Source organism: Syngnathus typhle, linkage group LG19, assembly GCF_033458585.1.
Source record: "Syngnathus typhle isolate RoL2023-S1 ecotype Sweden linkage group LG19, RoL_Styp_1.0, whole genome shotgun sequence".
In the NCBI taxonomy this organism is placed as follows: Eukaryota; Metazoa; Chordata; class Actinopteri; order Syngnathiformes; family Syngnathidae; genus Syngnathus; species Syngnathus typhle.
The window spans coordinates 6,789,737-6,803,583 of NC_083756.1; the positions used below are offsets into that span (position 1 = coordinate 6,789,737).

Genomic DNA, 13,847 nt, shown 5'->3' on the forward strand with positions numbered 1-13,847 from the left:
CGCGACATGATCTGCTTTTTTGGGACATATTTACAACAAAGAATAACATAATTGACCTAAGGCGCAAAAAGCCCAAGGTGCGCAGAAGTTGTGACGTCACGTGGTTCATCAAATTTATCCCATTAGAAAAAAAAGTATCATATTCGCTCCGGGGAATAATTAAATGCACACATTTCCCCATTCCATATAAAATTGGACAATATTGTTAAATGCTTTAAAATATTTCGAAATAAACGTACCTTTTCTGCAATATTTCCACCAACTGGTGCATCATAGTTAATTTTCTTCCATGATAGTTTTTGAAACTGTATTGTATTACCTACCTTTAACCACTAGAGAGCAGCATTGGACATCTTAGAAACTCAGGAGCGACATTGGTATTTATTGAATATCACCATTGATCATAACCCCCCAAAATATTATCCATACTTTCAACACAGTTACAAAACTCATGACAGTCATCCAAACAACAACAACAACAACAACAACGTTGATTAAAACTGCCAACCGATCCGAACGCATGAAAGCTGGAACTTTAAAGTAAAAACGTCACTAACATATTTCTGATAAACATTTTTCCCTTTAAGTATGATTACCATACAAATTGTCTATGACTAAGCCATTCTTCATTGGTTTTATGTACATTACATTCTTTTTGATCTAGTGAATTAATTTCCAAGCATGTAGCACAGTCATGGAGCAACTGTGCAAAATGGCGTTCGTCCCTCTTGGAGTAACTGCCCTGTAACAGAAAGTGATGGGTCGTTGACAATGATTGGTCTCAGCTATAACGGCTGCTCCGACTGCGACTTCGTCGCCCGGACCAACTGCGACTGGATGAGCGTGAGGACCTGAAAAGAAAAACTGGCTGATTTCATCGGGCTATTCGGATGAGAATGTCACGATAAAACTAATCCTTTTACCGTGATCTGCGGTCTGAGCTGAGATAGCTGTCGCTTCTGCGGCGTCCTCGCCTCCGGCTCGCACTTCGACTCCGGCTGGAATAGCTCTCGTAAGAGGCGGACCTTTGATGAAAAAAAAAAAAAAAAAAGGTACCCATTTTGATATCTTAAGTACAACGGCATCTACTGTAGTATTTCAGTCACTAACCAAAACTAACACGTCATAATTAAAATCAAATTTTGCATGAAACACATTTCTAGTCCTACAATATAAGTAAATGAGATTGGAGGGGGCAAAAAAAATCTACCTGGATCTCCTGCGGTAATTATAGGAGCGACTTCTGGTATGACTTCTACTGTATGTTCGGCTGACATAAGGACAGAGGAAGGCAGGTTAGAGACATCCAAAAATCTGAATTGACAAATCCCAGTTGATGAAATTCGGGTGTACCTGTGGCTCCTGGAGCTTCTGTATGTGCTGCTGCGAGAGCGGTCGCGCCCGTGTCTTCCTCGACTTCTGCTACGACTTCTGAAAGTGGAAAAACAGGCTTTGTTCGATTCATTGTAAATCATACATTAGCACTAGGTTGATTCTAACCTGGAAGAGTAGCTGGAGCTGCGTGATCGACTCCTGGATCTGCTGTAGGAGTGCGACCAGTCTCGGGACCGCTGACTGGAAGCCGAGCGTGACCTCCGGTTAGCTGAGCGTGACTTTCTCGGGGAATTATCTCTGCTTCCTCCAGGCGAGGGGGAGCCTTCCTCGCCGGAGCTCTCCTGGTTCCTCGGCCTTTGGTTGAGCCGCACCGTCTTGCGGACCTCGTCGAAGAGCGACCCTGGTCGGACCCTGTTTTTGCTCCTGATCTCCATTCGGACTCCGTGAACATTGGACATCTGGCTCTGCTGGGCGTGCATATTTTTGGTCATGAGCTGCGCTGTGTTCACATTCTGGAGAGAAGCCATTCCTTTCAAGGGCCTCCATTTGAAATTAATGGCAGTGCTGGTTAGCTTGGCCGTATCTGTGGTGGACTCTTCTGGGCTTTGCAGCTGAGGCAGGGCACTTTTACTTTCCTTGGCGGGCAAATTGGAGGTAGTTTTTAGGATTTTCTCAGGGGTCTGAGCCTCTTCAGCTTCAACTGTGGTTCCAGTGTCATGTTCGGGAGTACAGATGTCCATATCATCCAGAGAGTTTCGCTCTTTGACACCGGATGCGTTAGCACTGTTCCTGTTCGAGGGCTGATGATGAGGCTCGGACAGTTTGGTGCTTTTATTATTAGATTCTTTGCCCTTCGGCGGAACCTTGTTTTCCTCTCTATTAGGATGATTCATTGAAGAATTTTGGTCTTTCTTTAAAACCGCAGCAATCGGGCTACGTTTCTCCCTCTTTGAGTCATCGTCATTGTCCTCCTCATCGAACTCTAAGGGCGGCTGCCAATGAAAAGTCTCCTTCAGCTTCTGACGTTTCTTTTTGGGTCGCTTGCTCTTGTCCTTCATGTGATGAGATCCGCTTTTGCCCTCTCTACTCTTGTGTTTGCGCTTCCGTTTGGACTTCCTCTTGCTCTTATGCTTCTCTGGCTTGGCAGCCTTCTCCGGGCTCGCCTTCTCCGGGCTCGCCCGCGCCGGGCTGGAAGCGTCGGCAGCTGCGGCTTCTGCAGAGTTGGAGGCCATTTTGTCGGCTTCGCGTTCTGATTCCGAACTGGCTTCACCTTCCTCTTTCTCTGATAGCGCCAGTGCCCCGGTGGCTATGTTTTCTGGGTCGCTATCCGAATTCCACCCGGTAAGGCCGGAGCTCTTTGTGTCGGGGTTGTGGCCAGATGGTTTGCGATCCTTTGCCAGGAAATCACTGTTGCTCTGGCTCGCTTTATCGCTATCACTGTCCCATCCAGATCTATTATTAAAGCTATCCACTTGCAATGAAGCGTTATTCTTTATCACTTCATCCTGAGTTCCCAAATGCTCTTTACTTCCCGTCTCGACAGCTTTATCAGGACTTGTCTCGACGGCTGCTTTCTTCTCCGACGAGACGTCTTGAGCACCTGATAGGTACTTGTCCATATTCTTGACCCTCATCAGAGATCGGTAATACTTTTTCCAATGTTTGTCAAGGGATTTCTTCTTCTTCTTGTGCCTCGAGCGTGCAGAGTCTGATTCGCTGCTGTGACGGGATCTGGAGCCGGACTTGCTGACGCTCCGGCTTCTTGAGCGGCTGTAGGACTTGCTCCTGGAGGATCTGCTGGGCGAGCACTGTGTGACGTTCTTGTCCTTCTGTGACTCACTCGTTTCACATTTCTCCAGAACCGAGCTTGGAGCATTCTCTGAAGTAGCTTGTCCCACAGAAGGGATATTTAACAAAGGCATTTGGACCTTGCTGTCCTGGGTATGGATGTAGGATGGCTTCCAGGGCTTCTGACCTGGCTTCCAGCGGGAGGGAGGTGGGCTATCGCTGAGTGGGATCACAGCGACGTTTTCAGGAGCTGGGACAGTTGGCATTCTGGATGCAGGTATGACTTTGCTATCGGATAGCTTCCCGGGTTTATGGATGGTGGTGTCTGCTTTTGACTTGCTGGATTTCTGCTTTCTTGGAGATCTGGATAAACTCCTCTTTCGGTTTGGCGTGAACGACCTGGACCTGTGTCTGGATCGAGATCGAGAATAGGATCGGGATCTAGAACGAGACCGGGAGCGACTTGGGCTTCTGGATCGTGAATAAGAACTGGATATGGAATAGGACCTCGCCCGAGATCTGGATCGACTGGATATGCGCGATCGGGAGTAAGATCGGGAGATAGAGGACCGCCCTCTCGTGTGACGCTGACCTGAACAAGAACGAGATCTCGAGCGAGATGTTCTGACATTGGACCTTCTTGAAGAGGGGGACCTTTCTCCCGCTGATGCTGAAGGCTCTTGATGTTTGCTTTTGGAGCTCCTCTTCTTCCCGTGCTTACGTTTTTTAGATTTTTTCTTATGTTTGGCTCTTTTCTTTTTTTTAGGTAGCCGTGGCGGGCTGGACCTCTCCGAACTTCGGCCTGACGAACGCTCGGAGGACCTTGACCATGCAGACTCACTTCTGTTGTCCCATCTGCATAAGGATCGGCTATTTCAGTTCGGTGGGTCTCAAACATGATGTTTTATATTTTTATTACGTAATCTTACTGGTCTTCTTTGCTCCATCGTTCAACACTCGGAGGCTGATACGCTTTAGTCCGCATCATCTCCTCTTTCCAGTGGGGTGGAGTTTCACTGCTGCCTCGCTCGCCCACCGATGCAGATCGAGATTTAGACCGAGTGGGCGTGTGGTACCTCTGCGCACAAATCGACAAGGTCTAACACAAACTAGGAACAACATGGCTCCAAACAGTTCAAAAATTATGAATACGTTTTTGATGATGATCACATGAATCAACATACAATTGTTCCTCTGCCTCTGATCTTCCGTCCAGACTTTGAGACGGCTGGTTTCTGTTCAGCTTCAAGAGTAGATTCTTGCTTCTCAGCTCTGGGAAATCCAAAAACAAAAATCACACTTTTATACAGAAGCAATTTGGAGATGAGAATTGAATCCAACGGGTAACTGACGTCTCCACTTTGTTCTCTTGGGCCGACATGTCCTGCCGCAGCAAGAAACGGTTCTCGGGAACAGGTGGGATCTCCTCCGGTCGGACGACGGGCTTTTCTCTCTTCCCGCCGTGCTCCTTCTCGCCTTCCACATCGGCATTTCCTATCTCTTCTTCAATGAGCTTGTCAGAGCTACAAAGGAATTGTTTGAATGCAAACTCCAAGGAAGCAAGCAATGATTCGATTCATGTGACGGTAACAATGAACTTCACCTTTGTTTGGAAAATTCAAAGTCAACACTTTTCTCTTCACTGGGCAGTTTCCTCCGCTTTTTGGGGTGTTTATTCTTTCTGTGTCTCCTATGTTTGCGACGTCTGGATTTTTCAGAGTCGCTCTCGGATTCCCCGAAAGAGGAGCTTGGGGATGACGAGTCAGAGGAGTTGAGTGAAGAGTCAGCAGAATGGGATGCCCTGATCCTTTTGCCTTCCAGAACTAAAAGACAAAAAAAAATCATGCGGATATCATTCAATTATTATTCAAATAAATAAATCATCCCTGATTCTGAATGTCTGATTTACCATCATTTGCTGACTTGATGATCAGCTGTCCACAGTCCACCACCCTCACATCAGCATACGGCCGGCTCGCTGAATCGGTCTTCAGGCCCTCGATCTTCTTAATCACCTCAAAGCCGGAGATGACGAGGCCGAAGACGACGTGGACTCTTAAGTTTGCAAAAAAAGGCGGAAGACGTTTCATGTGTCTGTCGCTTAAAAAAAAGGGGTTTAAAAAAACAACAACAACAACATACCCATCAAGATGCGGCGCCATCTTGGTTGTGCTGCTGGACCAAAAGCCAAGCAAGACGCGCCAATCGACGGCGAGATGAGGACCGAACAAAAGAGAGAAAAGAGAACTTGATTGAGAACCAAAAGGGAACGTCTACAGAGCCGGTGTTATTTTATGACGGGAAAAGATACAAAGACCATTTGCGCGAGAAGAGATTGGATTGCAAATGTACTGTGAATTTAGGCTGTTAATTTTCTTTTGTGTTTTAACGGCAAATTAGATTCTCAACAATTTTTCCCAGACAACTTTTTTTTTTTTTTTTTTATATATATTACCTGTGGAGATTTCCCTGTAATAGGTCACCTCAAGCCATTTGTGACTACTGTTCACATCCAAAGTAAACACTCTGCAAAATGTTGATATTTACAACTACATGGTAAAACTCAGGAGAGAGAAGAGAAGAGAGAAGCACAGCCTTGGAGACACATTACCTTGGAAGAGCAGGATGCTAGAGTTTCTGTAAATTTTACACAAAAAAAAAAAAACGGCAAGAGAAGAAATGTAACACATTTGTGGGTAAAAAAAGGTTTGAATCGATGTTTCTCTGTACTATCATTTCTAAACTACACACAGAAGAGGGTGGGGGTTCGATGCCCAAGCAGGTTAAGGGACAAGACAGCAAAAGTGATACTTAAAAGCAATGATAACAATGTGCTATTCAATCCGTTATTAGAATGGGTGATTTGGGGAGGGAGGGGTTTTATGGTCACAGAATGACGCTCACATGAAGAACTGTGAACCGTTGGTGTCTTTCCCACGATTGGCCATGGACAGCAGGAAGGCCCGGTCATGTTTGAGAGTGAGATTCTCATCTGTGAGATAGAGGAAAAACAAAGAGGGGGCGAGTGGGGAGTGGTGTGAGGAGCGCAACACAGCAACGTGAGCCGATATGAATATTGAGCCAAAGACAAGATATGCGAGAGACGCTAAAGATTTTAAAAGCAATTGTGTCATCCGTCAAACCTCGTGATGGTCTCGCCCACGAGCCCGTCCACAAGAAAGGGGTTTAAAGATCTGCTGCTTCACATTATTAAAATGATTTACTTGCAAATGGAATCAAATTGACTCATTATGGGGAGGAATAAGCGTTTGCGTGGTGGCGGCCTTGTAAAGGCCACTGCAGCTTTTAACAATGTAACATAAAAAGAAATGTGTGCGGGAAGAGGCGTAGGCAAGAGGGAGCTAAGCGGGAACGCAAAGGCTCCTCTGTCAAACCCCCTTGCGGTACAAATATGGTTTGGTGGTGCTGGTGGTGGAGGGGACAGTGTGGGCATGTGTACATGGGCTTACCTTCTCATTTTTGCAAAAGACCCCTCTACAAATAAAAGAATAACGTTGGAGAATTTTAGCCAAGGGATTCAAAAAAGAGAACGCCTACTCTCCATGCTGGGTCAAGAAAATCCCCATAAAGCGTGACTATGGCCCAAATTGCACACAAGCGGCGGCATTAAGGCCAGCAGGGAAATTGAAGTACACTGCCGGTCAGAAGTCGACAGCCACGCGCAACTAAGTAAACAAATACAGTGCAGCTCAGCCTTTGGCAAGCAGACTTCGCACCATAGCACTAACAAATGCCAGTGTTTTTTTTTTCTACAGCATAATCGTTCTTGCTTTTGACCGGTAGTGTAGATAAAATATTCCGCCAAGAAAAAAATGCACAATTCCAACTAGGGAATTCTGACAACAGAATGACCGACTATTTGCATGCAACTATTTGTTCATGCTTAAATTGCTTTGGTTTGAATTCAACATTTAAGAGACAAAATAGATGGGGGGAATTTGATCATTTGATTGGCAATTACCTTCAAAGTAGCCACCATAAATGGACTCGCCTCCTCTTCCGGTTCCTGTGAAGAGGTGACATATTGCAGATTAAAATTTGCGACGCAAGGACTGATGTATCAAGAAACTCATGTGTCAAGAAAAATTAGAAAACACTTAGCATCACCCAACTATAAGCGAATTGCTTGCTTGAGCCGACTAAACGAGAAAGTGTCATCACCTTCAGTGAAGTCGCCACCTTGGATCATAAAATTCTTTACAACTCGGTGAAACGTGGAGCCTTTGTAGCACAGCTTTTTCCCTGTTATTTTGCCGGCTCCCTTTTCACCTGCAAGGGGGAAAAAAAGGAGCTCACACAGGAGAAGTACTTAATGAAGGGAAAGAATGAATTTGAGACAACCATCCTCCCACCCCACAGGTATTTCATTTGAACAGAGGGCTAATTGTTCGAGATGAAGTCTTGGGTTACTCACCTTTTGCTTTAACTAAAGACAACCAATTACAATTTCCTTGCTAATAGTGAAAATCTCAGGTGTTTGGAAAAAGGGAGAAATGTGATAAGTGATTGCCCTCCTTTTTTTCTTTTTTTTTCTTTTAATTATCATAAGGGCCATAGTTTAAGATGTTTCGATGGAATGTTTGTATGAGAAAAAAAAGTGATCAACTCACCAGTACACAAACAGAGAAAATTTTTGCTGGTCTTGGGACACATGTCAGAAAAGAGTTGAAAGACGATTCGCCCAACTGTGATACAAAAGAAAAACAAGGAGGGACATGTTCTGAAAAATCAGCGCTTTTACACTACGTTAGTCACCATCTTCACTAATTACAGCACAAGAAGAACAACCATGGGTGGAGAACAGAACTTTGTAAGAATTTAAATTGGTCTTAAAAAAAAGTGAAGTTCAAAAGTGACACCGTTGGAGCCGGAGGTAATTAAGTCCCTCCCTTGCAATAAAATATTTTTAGCCTTAGGTGAATAAACTGGTCTTGTTAGTACATTCATACGGATGGTAGAGGGAAATTAAAGCTGGGCGCAGTGATAAAGGGCTCGCACGCCACATTGTAATGGAGAATCCAAATGATCAAACTTTGGAAGAGAAAGACTTATGTTATGAAGACATCCACGCTCATCAGATTTTGGGACCCCTAAAATACATAAACATCATATAACATGCATTCCAGCTCTTACCAGGCTCCCGATTGAGCTCCACATCAAAGTAACACTGAGGGCGATCTTTCACCCCCATTGTGATCAAAGACCTGGTGACCTAAAACATGGAAGCACAGAAAATAGAAATATTCAGATTTGCCCGTGTTAGTGGACGGGGAACAGCTTGAAAAATGTGACAGATGAGAGTGAGGGAGGAGGTGGAGGCAGATGGGAGGAGGAAAGGTGATGATGCAGGAACAGAGGGCCGGATTTACACTCCACGTGAATCCCAAACAATGTGCCTTTATTGTCCAATTTCATGTCATTGCAATCTATTAACAGCTCAATCACATTATGTTTTCCTCACCACAAATGATAGACAACAACAAGCCTCCATTTTAGAAAGAACATGCAGAGCCATGAAGGCTACATTTGAGATGATCACGCCAAATCAACAAGTGCTGCGCTATGATATGAAAATCCACGATCACGACACGATTGTATTATAAATCTATCGACACGCTTAATTTCAGTGGGTTAGGTCAAACACTGTCAAAACGGTAACACGAATACACAATCTTGCACGAGCTAACGCTAGCGACTGCTAAGCGAGTCAATGTTAACTAACGTAACGTGTGTTATCGTGTCTACAAAAACAGCATGGCAGGTCAAATTACATATATATAAGATTATAAATACATAGTAGCGCACAAACCTGTGTAGCAGTAGCGAGATCAATTATCAACTAAAGTCACCGAAGGAAGGAGCTTATGCTAACTCGTTAGCAGAGCTGTCTTGAGCAAAATGCCTTCTGTTTTGTCCCTCTCGGTTCGCCGTACTGCGTAGGTCTATTTGTTGTGCTAGCTTCTGCTTGTCATAGCTTGTTAGCTGCTAAATCATGTAAATAACAAGCTTATCGCTATTTCTCTTTCGACTTGTGGGAATCCAAAAACTAATATTACACACGTAACTGGCGACATTACAGTGCTACTTTAAACAGGCGGCGTAATCATCTAAGTAAGCTACAGAATGCAAGGTGCAGAATGAAATCCTTTATTATCATGAGGTAAGGTGCAACTTTGCCCTAGTTACTTCAGTAACTTGCATACATTATATTCAGTAAAAGAAAACATTATGAATCCCACCTCATAAATGAAGTCTCAAACCAATTATGTGTTGGATAGTTAGTGAATTCTGCTTGAGTTATAGTGTTATTTTTACCTGTCAACTGAAGAAGTTGTAGTGTGCGATTCTTATGAGTGAGCTGGGCCTCTTATTAAGTATATTGACAGTCAAAAGGACAAAAAACATTTTTTTTTTCTTCCCCAATTTTTATTAAAATTCCAAATGCATCTACAGCATGTAACAATGCTCGTAGTGAGATTTGGAGTATTTTTAATGCAATTTATTTCTTTTTTTTAAGACTTGGGGAGCTTTCCTTTATCAATTGTGTCTTCTTAAAATGTAATGACTTTAAATATTGGCAATAGTGCAATTTCAGTTTTATTTATTATTAAGGTAATGATTATTTAAGACAACCTTCATTCTTGTCAGTGTTTTTTCTTTTTCCACCCATTCAGACAGAAACGCACTGATGGATCATGTCTCTGATCCTGTTTGCCTTCGTGGTGCGGGTGAGGGATGGACTCCCTCTGTCCGCCTCCACCGACTTTGAGCACAACCAAGAGCTTCAGGAGAGGAAGCAGCAGCTCAAGACCATCAGCAAGGCATTAACCCTCCTCCCAGAAAGAGCCGCAGTCAAGGGGCAAGAGCTCAATATATAGTAAGTCCACGCCAAGCTATTTCGCTGCAACAGAGAAACAGCGTCCTCTTGTGGTAACATTGCGAAACAACATGCGCAGCTATATTTTTTTCTTTTAACCACAATCTTCATGGTGCGTCTTATTTCCAATTTTTAAAAACCGTATGAAGATTTGTTTTGTTATTTGGTGTGTCTTTTTGTCTGTTTTTTGACCTAATACTTTTTGGGGGTTCTTGGCACCCGTTCAGCATGGTGTCTTCAGAAGGCGTATCCTACATGAGCGTGTGCCACTGCAGCATTCCCATCGCAATGGCCTTCTGCTTTCTGGAAGACCTGCGCTGGGAATTCACAGCCTGCTACAATCACAGTGTTGTGTCGCTGGCAGACAGACCATATCCATTTTTGGAATTTGGTAAATGTGGAAGAGAAATTAGGGCATTGTGTTTGCTGTATTTTTTTCATATTCTTGGGACCTTCAGAGATGATCATCCTCCCCATGTCCTCCGCAGACTGCACAATTCAGAAACTGAAGCAACAGTACAACTACAAGGGTGGCCCGGCCCTGCAGGTCACTTTAGCAGAGGTCCAGGAAGACCTGAGGCTCCACCCACCAGAGGTTCTCAACCTGGAAGATGTTGAGCTTACCAATGGCTCTGCCAATGGCCATGTGGAGCAATCAGCCACTTCTGGTATAATTCCCCATCACTGCTACACATCCTAATACTGGGCTATTTTATGTTATATGATTTAGTCTTTATTTGTCAGGTCAGAGTGTCAAACTGGAACCAGTGACGGCTCCTGGAATCCTTTCGCTGGTCCTCAACATCATGTGTGCGTCATTGAACATCATCCGAGGCGTGCACCTTATAGAATACACATTCCAGGTACTAGCCAGTTCCTGACTCCAGTTTTTATAAAGGGGCTACAATACCAATATGTGAGCGCTTCTCTTCGCACAGGACGACTACGACGGCGTGTGGAATGTCGTAGCATTCCTCGTGGCATTCCTCTGCTGCCTGCTTCAGGTAAATGCACTTTAGTCACGTTAATACGCCACATATCATCCCTGAAGTGCTTCCCCCCCCCCCCCCCCATCCCCACAGTGCCACCTGTACGTTTTCCACTCTCGCCTAAAAGCAGCAAAGTCCCTCAGCCTACTGAGTGCCATCGTTCTATGCAATGTCGTCTTGTGCGAGCTAAGGAACACCTGGCTGATCGTTTTCCACGTTGCCGTGGCCTCGCTATCCACCGTGCTCATCCTCCGACGTAAAGTCCAAGACAGGAACCACGACTGCGGGGTGTGACGAATCAGTCTATTTTGTATTGCACTATGTTTTTTTATATCGGGTGCCATGGGCTATTTTTTGTAACCTTCCTGGGCGCGCTTTTGAGTGTGTTTATGGGTTTTGGGACACCTTTAAATACTTACACATAGATATCGGTCCTCAAAAAGGTGGAAGGAATACTAAGCCACAAGTATTAAGAAAATAAAAGCACTGATTTGAAGGATTGAATCTTATTTGAATTTGTCTTAATATTATTATTTTTTTAATATGCTGCATATCAGAGTCCATCGTACATACTATAGTCTTATTAAGAACAATGTTTCTCTACATTAGGGTTTTATAACTAGAACATACAGTTTTAATGCTATTATGATTTTTGGTAAAACATTTTTAACTAAAGGCACATTTAATTTAAACGTCTTGAATAGGTTGATATATTTGACCTAAATTGTTTTTTAACTGAGCAGTGGCAGCTATTTTGGGGGGGGGGTATGAAAATGCAGTCGTTTTTAGTACAGGGGTTACTTGACTGTAAATTGCAACATGTCCGTCCACATTGTTGACAAAATAAAGTGTATGATGTCATCAATGTTTTATGAATGATTGTAAAACATTAAAATGTGTTGCAGTTTTCTCCCAAATGTATTTTTTCATTAGGAAGTAATTTACTAGTAATCATACTAATTGCCAAAATGTATTTGCCATTTCAGGCTTTTCTTTTATTTATTTGCTGTGGCTTAAGTGACATTTCATCAATAAATCAGATTTTGTTTCTATTTTCCTCAGTTATTACGTTTTCATTGAAATAAATAGTTCACCTCCATGTTGAAACAATAAACATTTTAGATGTTACCTGCTGCCATTGGTCTGCCTTTGGTGGTCTTTGGAGAAGGGAATCCCAGGATATACGCCCCCTCGTCTCTGCTGATGGTCCCGCTTGCTCGTTTCCTTATTTCCGGCTCTGAAGAAGACTGGAGAATCTGTTTATAGTATTATGAAGACATGATGAATCTCATCAAAATAATAGGAAATGCTGATACATACCTTCTGGATTTTGGTCATTTCTCTTCTCACCCTCCAACAAAGGTCTGCTATCTTAATACTAACATCTCCATCCATCCATCTTGAACTTAATATTAATTGGAAAATAAATCATAAATGATAGAGAAAGCTTAAAGTCAAAGGCTTGATACAAAAGGGTAATATTGTGAAACCGTTTTAATTAAAGTACATCATTACAATCTTGTCACACAAAAAAATACACTCACAAAAGATTTAAACCTTAAGACATTAGTTTAAAATATACATGGACACTAAAATGTTTCTAAAATCTTCACAAGTCACAATTTTACATGGAGATTTTCCAGTTGTGTTATCAGCTCTTGGGCGCTGAATCTTCTCAGGGGTTCTCCAGCCCAACATCTGCTTAGCAAAGTCTTGCAGAGCCTCCCATGCTCCGACTGGAACACAGCTTGCTCCTCAACCTTTGGTCGAAGGTTGTGAGCAACCACTGCGTAGAGGACATGCTGTCTGTCCCCCGTGTAGGGCTGCTCTCGTGTCATCAGCTGCCACATAGTGATGCCAAAGGAGAAGATATCCGATTTTGCAGAGATGCCTTCACCCTTGAGCAATTCCGGTGCTGTATGCGTGTACGTGCCACCAGTGTGAATCAATGGAACGGCATCGGAAGCTTGACGTTTAGTATCCATTTGAACTGAACAGCCAAAGTCCGCGATCTTGCACACGCCTTCACGAGACACCAACACATTGGCCGGTTTTATGTCCAGGTGAACGATCAGATGAGAGTGAAGGAACTGTAAACCACGCGTGATATCCAAAGAGTAAAGGAGCCACTTGTCCGACTCCAAAGTCTCCTCCACGCAGCCGTAAATAACCTGCTGGAGATTCCTGCTTCCGACATATTCCATAATGATCGTTCCGATGCTGCTTTCGTCTCCGAAGTCGGTCGGTATGCAAGTTGTGGCCGCGATGACCCGCACGATGTTAGGATGACGGAGGTGCGCGGCGTTCAGTTCCGCCCAGAAACTTTGGCGAGAAGCTAGTTTGTTTTTAGAGCATTTCTTAACTTTTTTTAAAGCCACGGTCGCCCCGAGGTATTTCGCCTTGTAGACAGAGCCGAAACCCCCGGAGCCGATAGCCTGGACACAGTGCAGCTCCTTCCAGTAGATGATAGAGGACCACAGGCGGGTGGTAACTTTGCCTTGGAGTCGCTGGACTGGGACCTGTAAAGTGGAGCCGAGGGAAGCTTTGGCTAAAGGGCTGCTACAAGTCCCAATGTCCACAGAGGGGAAAATGTCTTTGGGGAGCACACGAGTAGGGGGGACTGGAGAAGGCATGATCGAAGAGAACAACCCCGAGATTTACCTTCACAAAAACGGCTTTTATCAGTCACCCTTGCATTTTGACACCTTCTTCACAAGAACAATCACCGCTTTCAATTTAAGTTCATCAGAACTTGTACGAATGCCATTCCACGAAATGAAAAGTTCACATTTCGCAGTATCGGGGTATGGTGCGCTTTTACTAATGGCGCATGTTTA

The 13,847-nt window shown here is 43.9% G+C and overlaps 3 protein-coding genes across 5 annotated transcripts; 1 reads left to right on the forward strand and 2 right to left on the reverse strand.

Annotated features, from left to right (window-relative positions):
* Positions 1-362: 362 nt before the first annotated feature.
* nktr (natural killer cell triggering receptor) lies at positions 363-9,090 on the reverse strand. 3 transcript variants are annotated; one of them, XM_061265509.1, is made up of 17 exons: positions 8,954-9,090; positions 8,278-8,356; positions 7,755-7,829; positions 7,306-7,413; positions 7,106-7,150; positions 6,028-6,115; positions 5,266-5,295; positions 5,033-5,178; positions 4,727-4,946; positions 4,476-4,646; positions 4,308-4,395; positions 4,053-4,201; positions 1,501-3,978; positions 1,354-1,431; positions 1,211-1,270; positions 924-1,025; positions 363-851 (listed from the first exon to the last, which is right to left on the reverse strand). In XM_061265509.1, exons 2-17 carry the CDS (start codon positions 8,333-8,335, stop codon positions 782-784), a joined length of 3,966 nt encoding a protein of 1,321 aa, XP_061121493.1. In that variant the 5' UTR covers positions 8,336-8,356; positions 8,954-9,090; the 3' UTR covers positions 363-781. The 3 variants fall into 3 exon arrangements, with proteins under 3 accessions (XP_061121493.1, XP_061121494.1, XP_061121495.1); XM_061265510.1 differs by lacking the exons at positions 7,755-7,829; positions 8,278-8,356; positions 8,954-9,090 and adding an exon at positions 6,594-6,618 and having other exon boundaries at positions 7,306-7,377; XM_061265511.1 differs by lacking the exons at positions 7,106-7,150; positions 7,306-7,413; positions 7,755-7,829; positions 8,278-8,356; positions 8,954-9,090 and adding an exon at positions 5,735-5,760 and having other exon boundaries at positions 6,028-6,588.
* Positions 9,091-9,092: 2 nt separating this feature from the next.
* On the forward strand, positions 9,093-12,071 carry sec22c (SEC22 homolog C, vesicle trafficking protein). Its single transcript, XM_061265512.1, has 7 exons — positions 9,093-9,304; positions 9,819-10,021; positions 10,249-10,412; positions 10,510-10,689; positions 10,766-10,884; positions 10,960-11,025; positions 11,104-12,071. The coding sequence occupies exons 2-7, from the start codon at positions 9,840-9,842 to the stop codon at positions 11,302-11,304; spliced, it is 912 nt and encodes a 303-aa protein (XP_061121496.1). The 5' UTR covers positions 9,093-9,304; positions 9,819-9,839; the 3' UTR covers positions 11,305-12,071.
* A 436-nt stretch (positions 12,072-12,507) lies between these two features.
* On the reverse strand, positions 12,508-13,845 carry mos (v-mos Moloney murine sarcoma viral oncogene homolog). The gene has a single exon (XM_061265707.1). The coding sequence runs from the start codon at positions 13,641-13,643 to the stop codon at positions 12,627-12,629; it is 1,017 nt and encodes a 338-aa protein (XP_061121691.1). The 5' UTR covers positions 13,644-13,845; the 3' UTR covers positions 12,508-12,626.
* Between the last annotated feature and the right edge of the window lie 2 nt (positions 13,846-13,847).

Bases quoted from the DNA above. Each gene is read 5' to 3' on its own strand.
- nktr (XM_061265509.1), bottom strand. From the start codon at position 8,335: ATGGGGGTGAAAGATCGCCCTCAGTGTTACTTTGATGTGGAGCTCAAT. The intron at 7,151-7,305 runs GTGATGACACTT...ACCTCTTCACAG, and splicing joins AGGTGGCGACTTCACTGAAG to GAACCGGAAGAGGAGGCGAG. The intron at 4,396-4,475 runs GTCAGTTACCCG...TGGATTTCCCAG, and splicing joins CAAGAGAACAAAGTGGAGAC to AGCTGAGAAGCAAGAATCTA.
- sec22c (XM_061265512.1), top strand. From the start codon at position 9,840: ATGTCTCTGATCCTGTTTGCCTTCGTGGTGCGGGTGAGGGATGGACTC. The intron at 10,413-10,509 runs GTAAATGTGGAA...TGTCCTCCGCAG, and splicing joins ATATCCATTTTTGGAATTTG to ACTGCACAATTCAGAAACTG. The intron at 10,885-10,959 runs GTACTAGCCAGT...CTCTTCGCACAG, and splicing joins TTATAGAATACACATTCCAG to GACGACTACGACGGCGTGTG.
- mos (XM_061265707.1), bottom strand. From the start codon at position 13,643: ATGCCTTCTCCAGTCCCCCCTACTCGTGTGCTCCCCAAAGACATTTTC.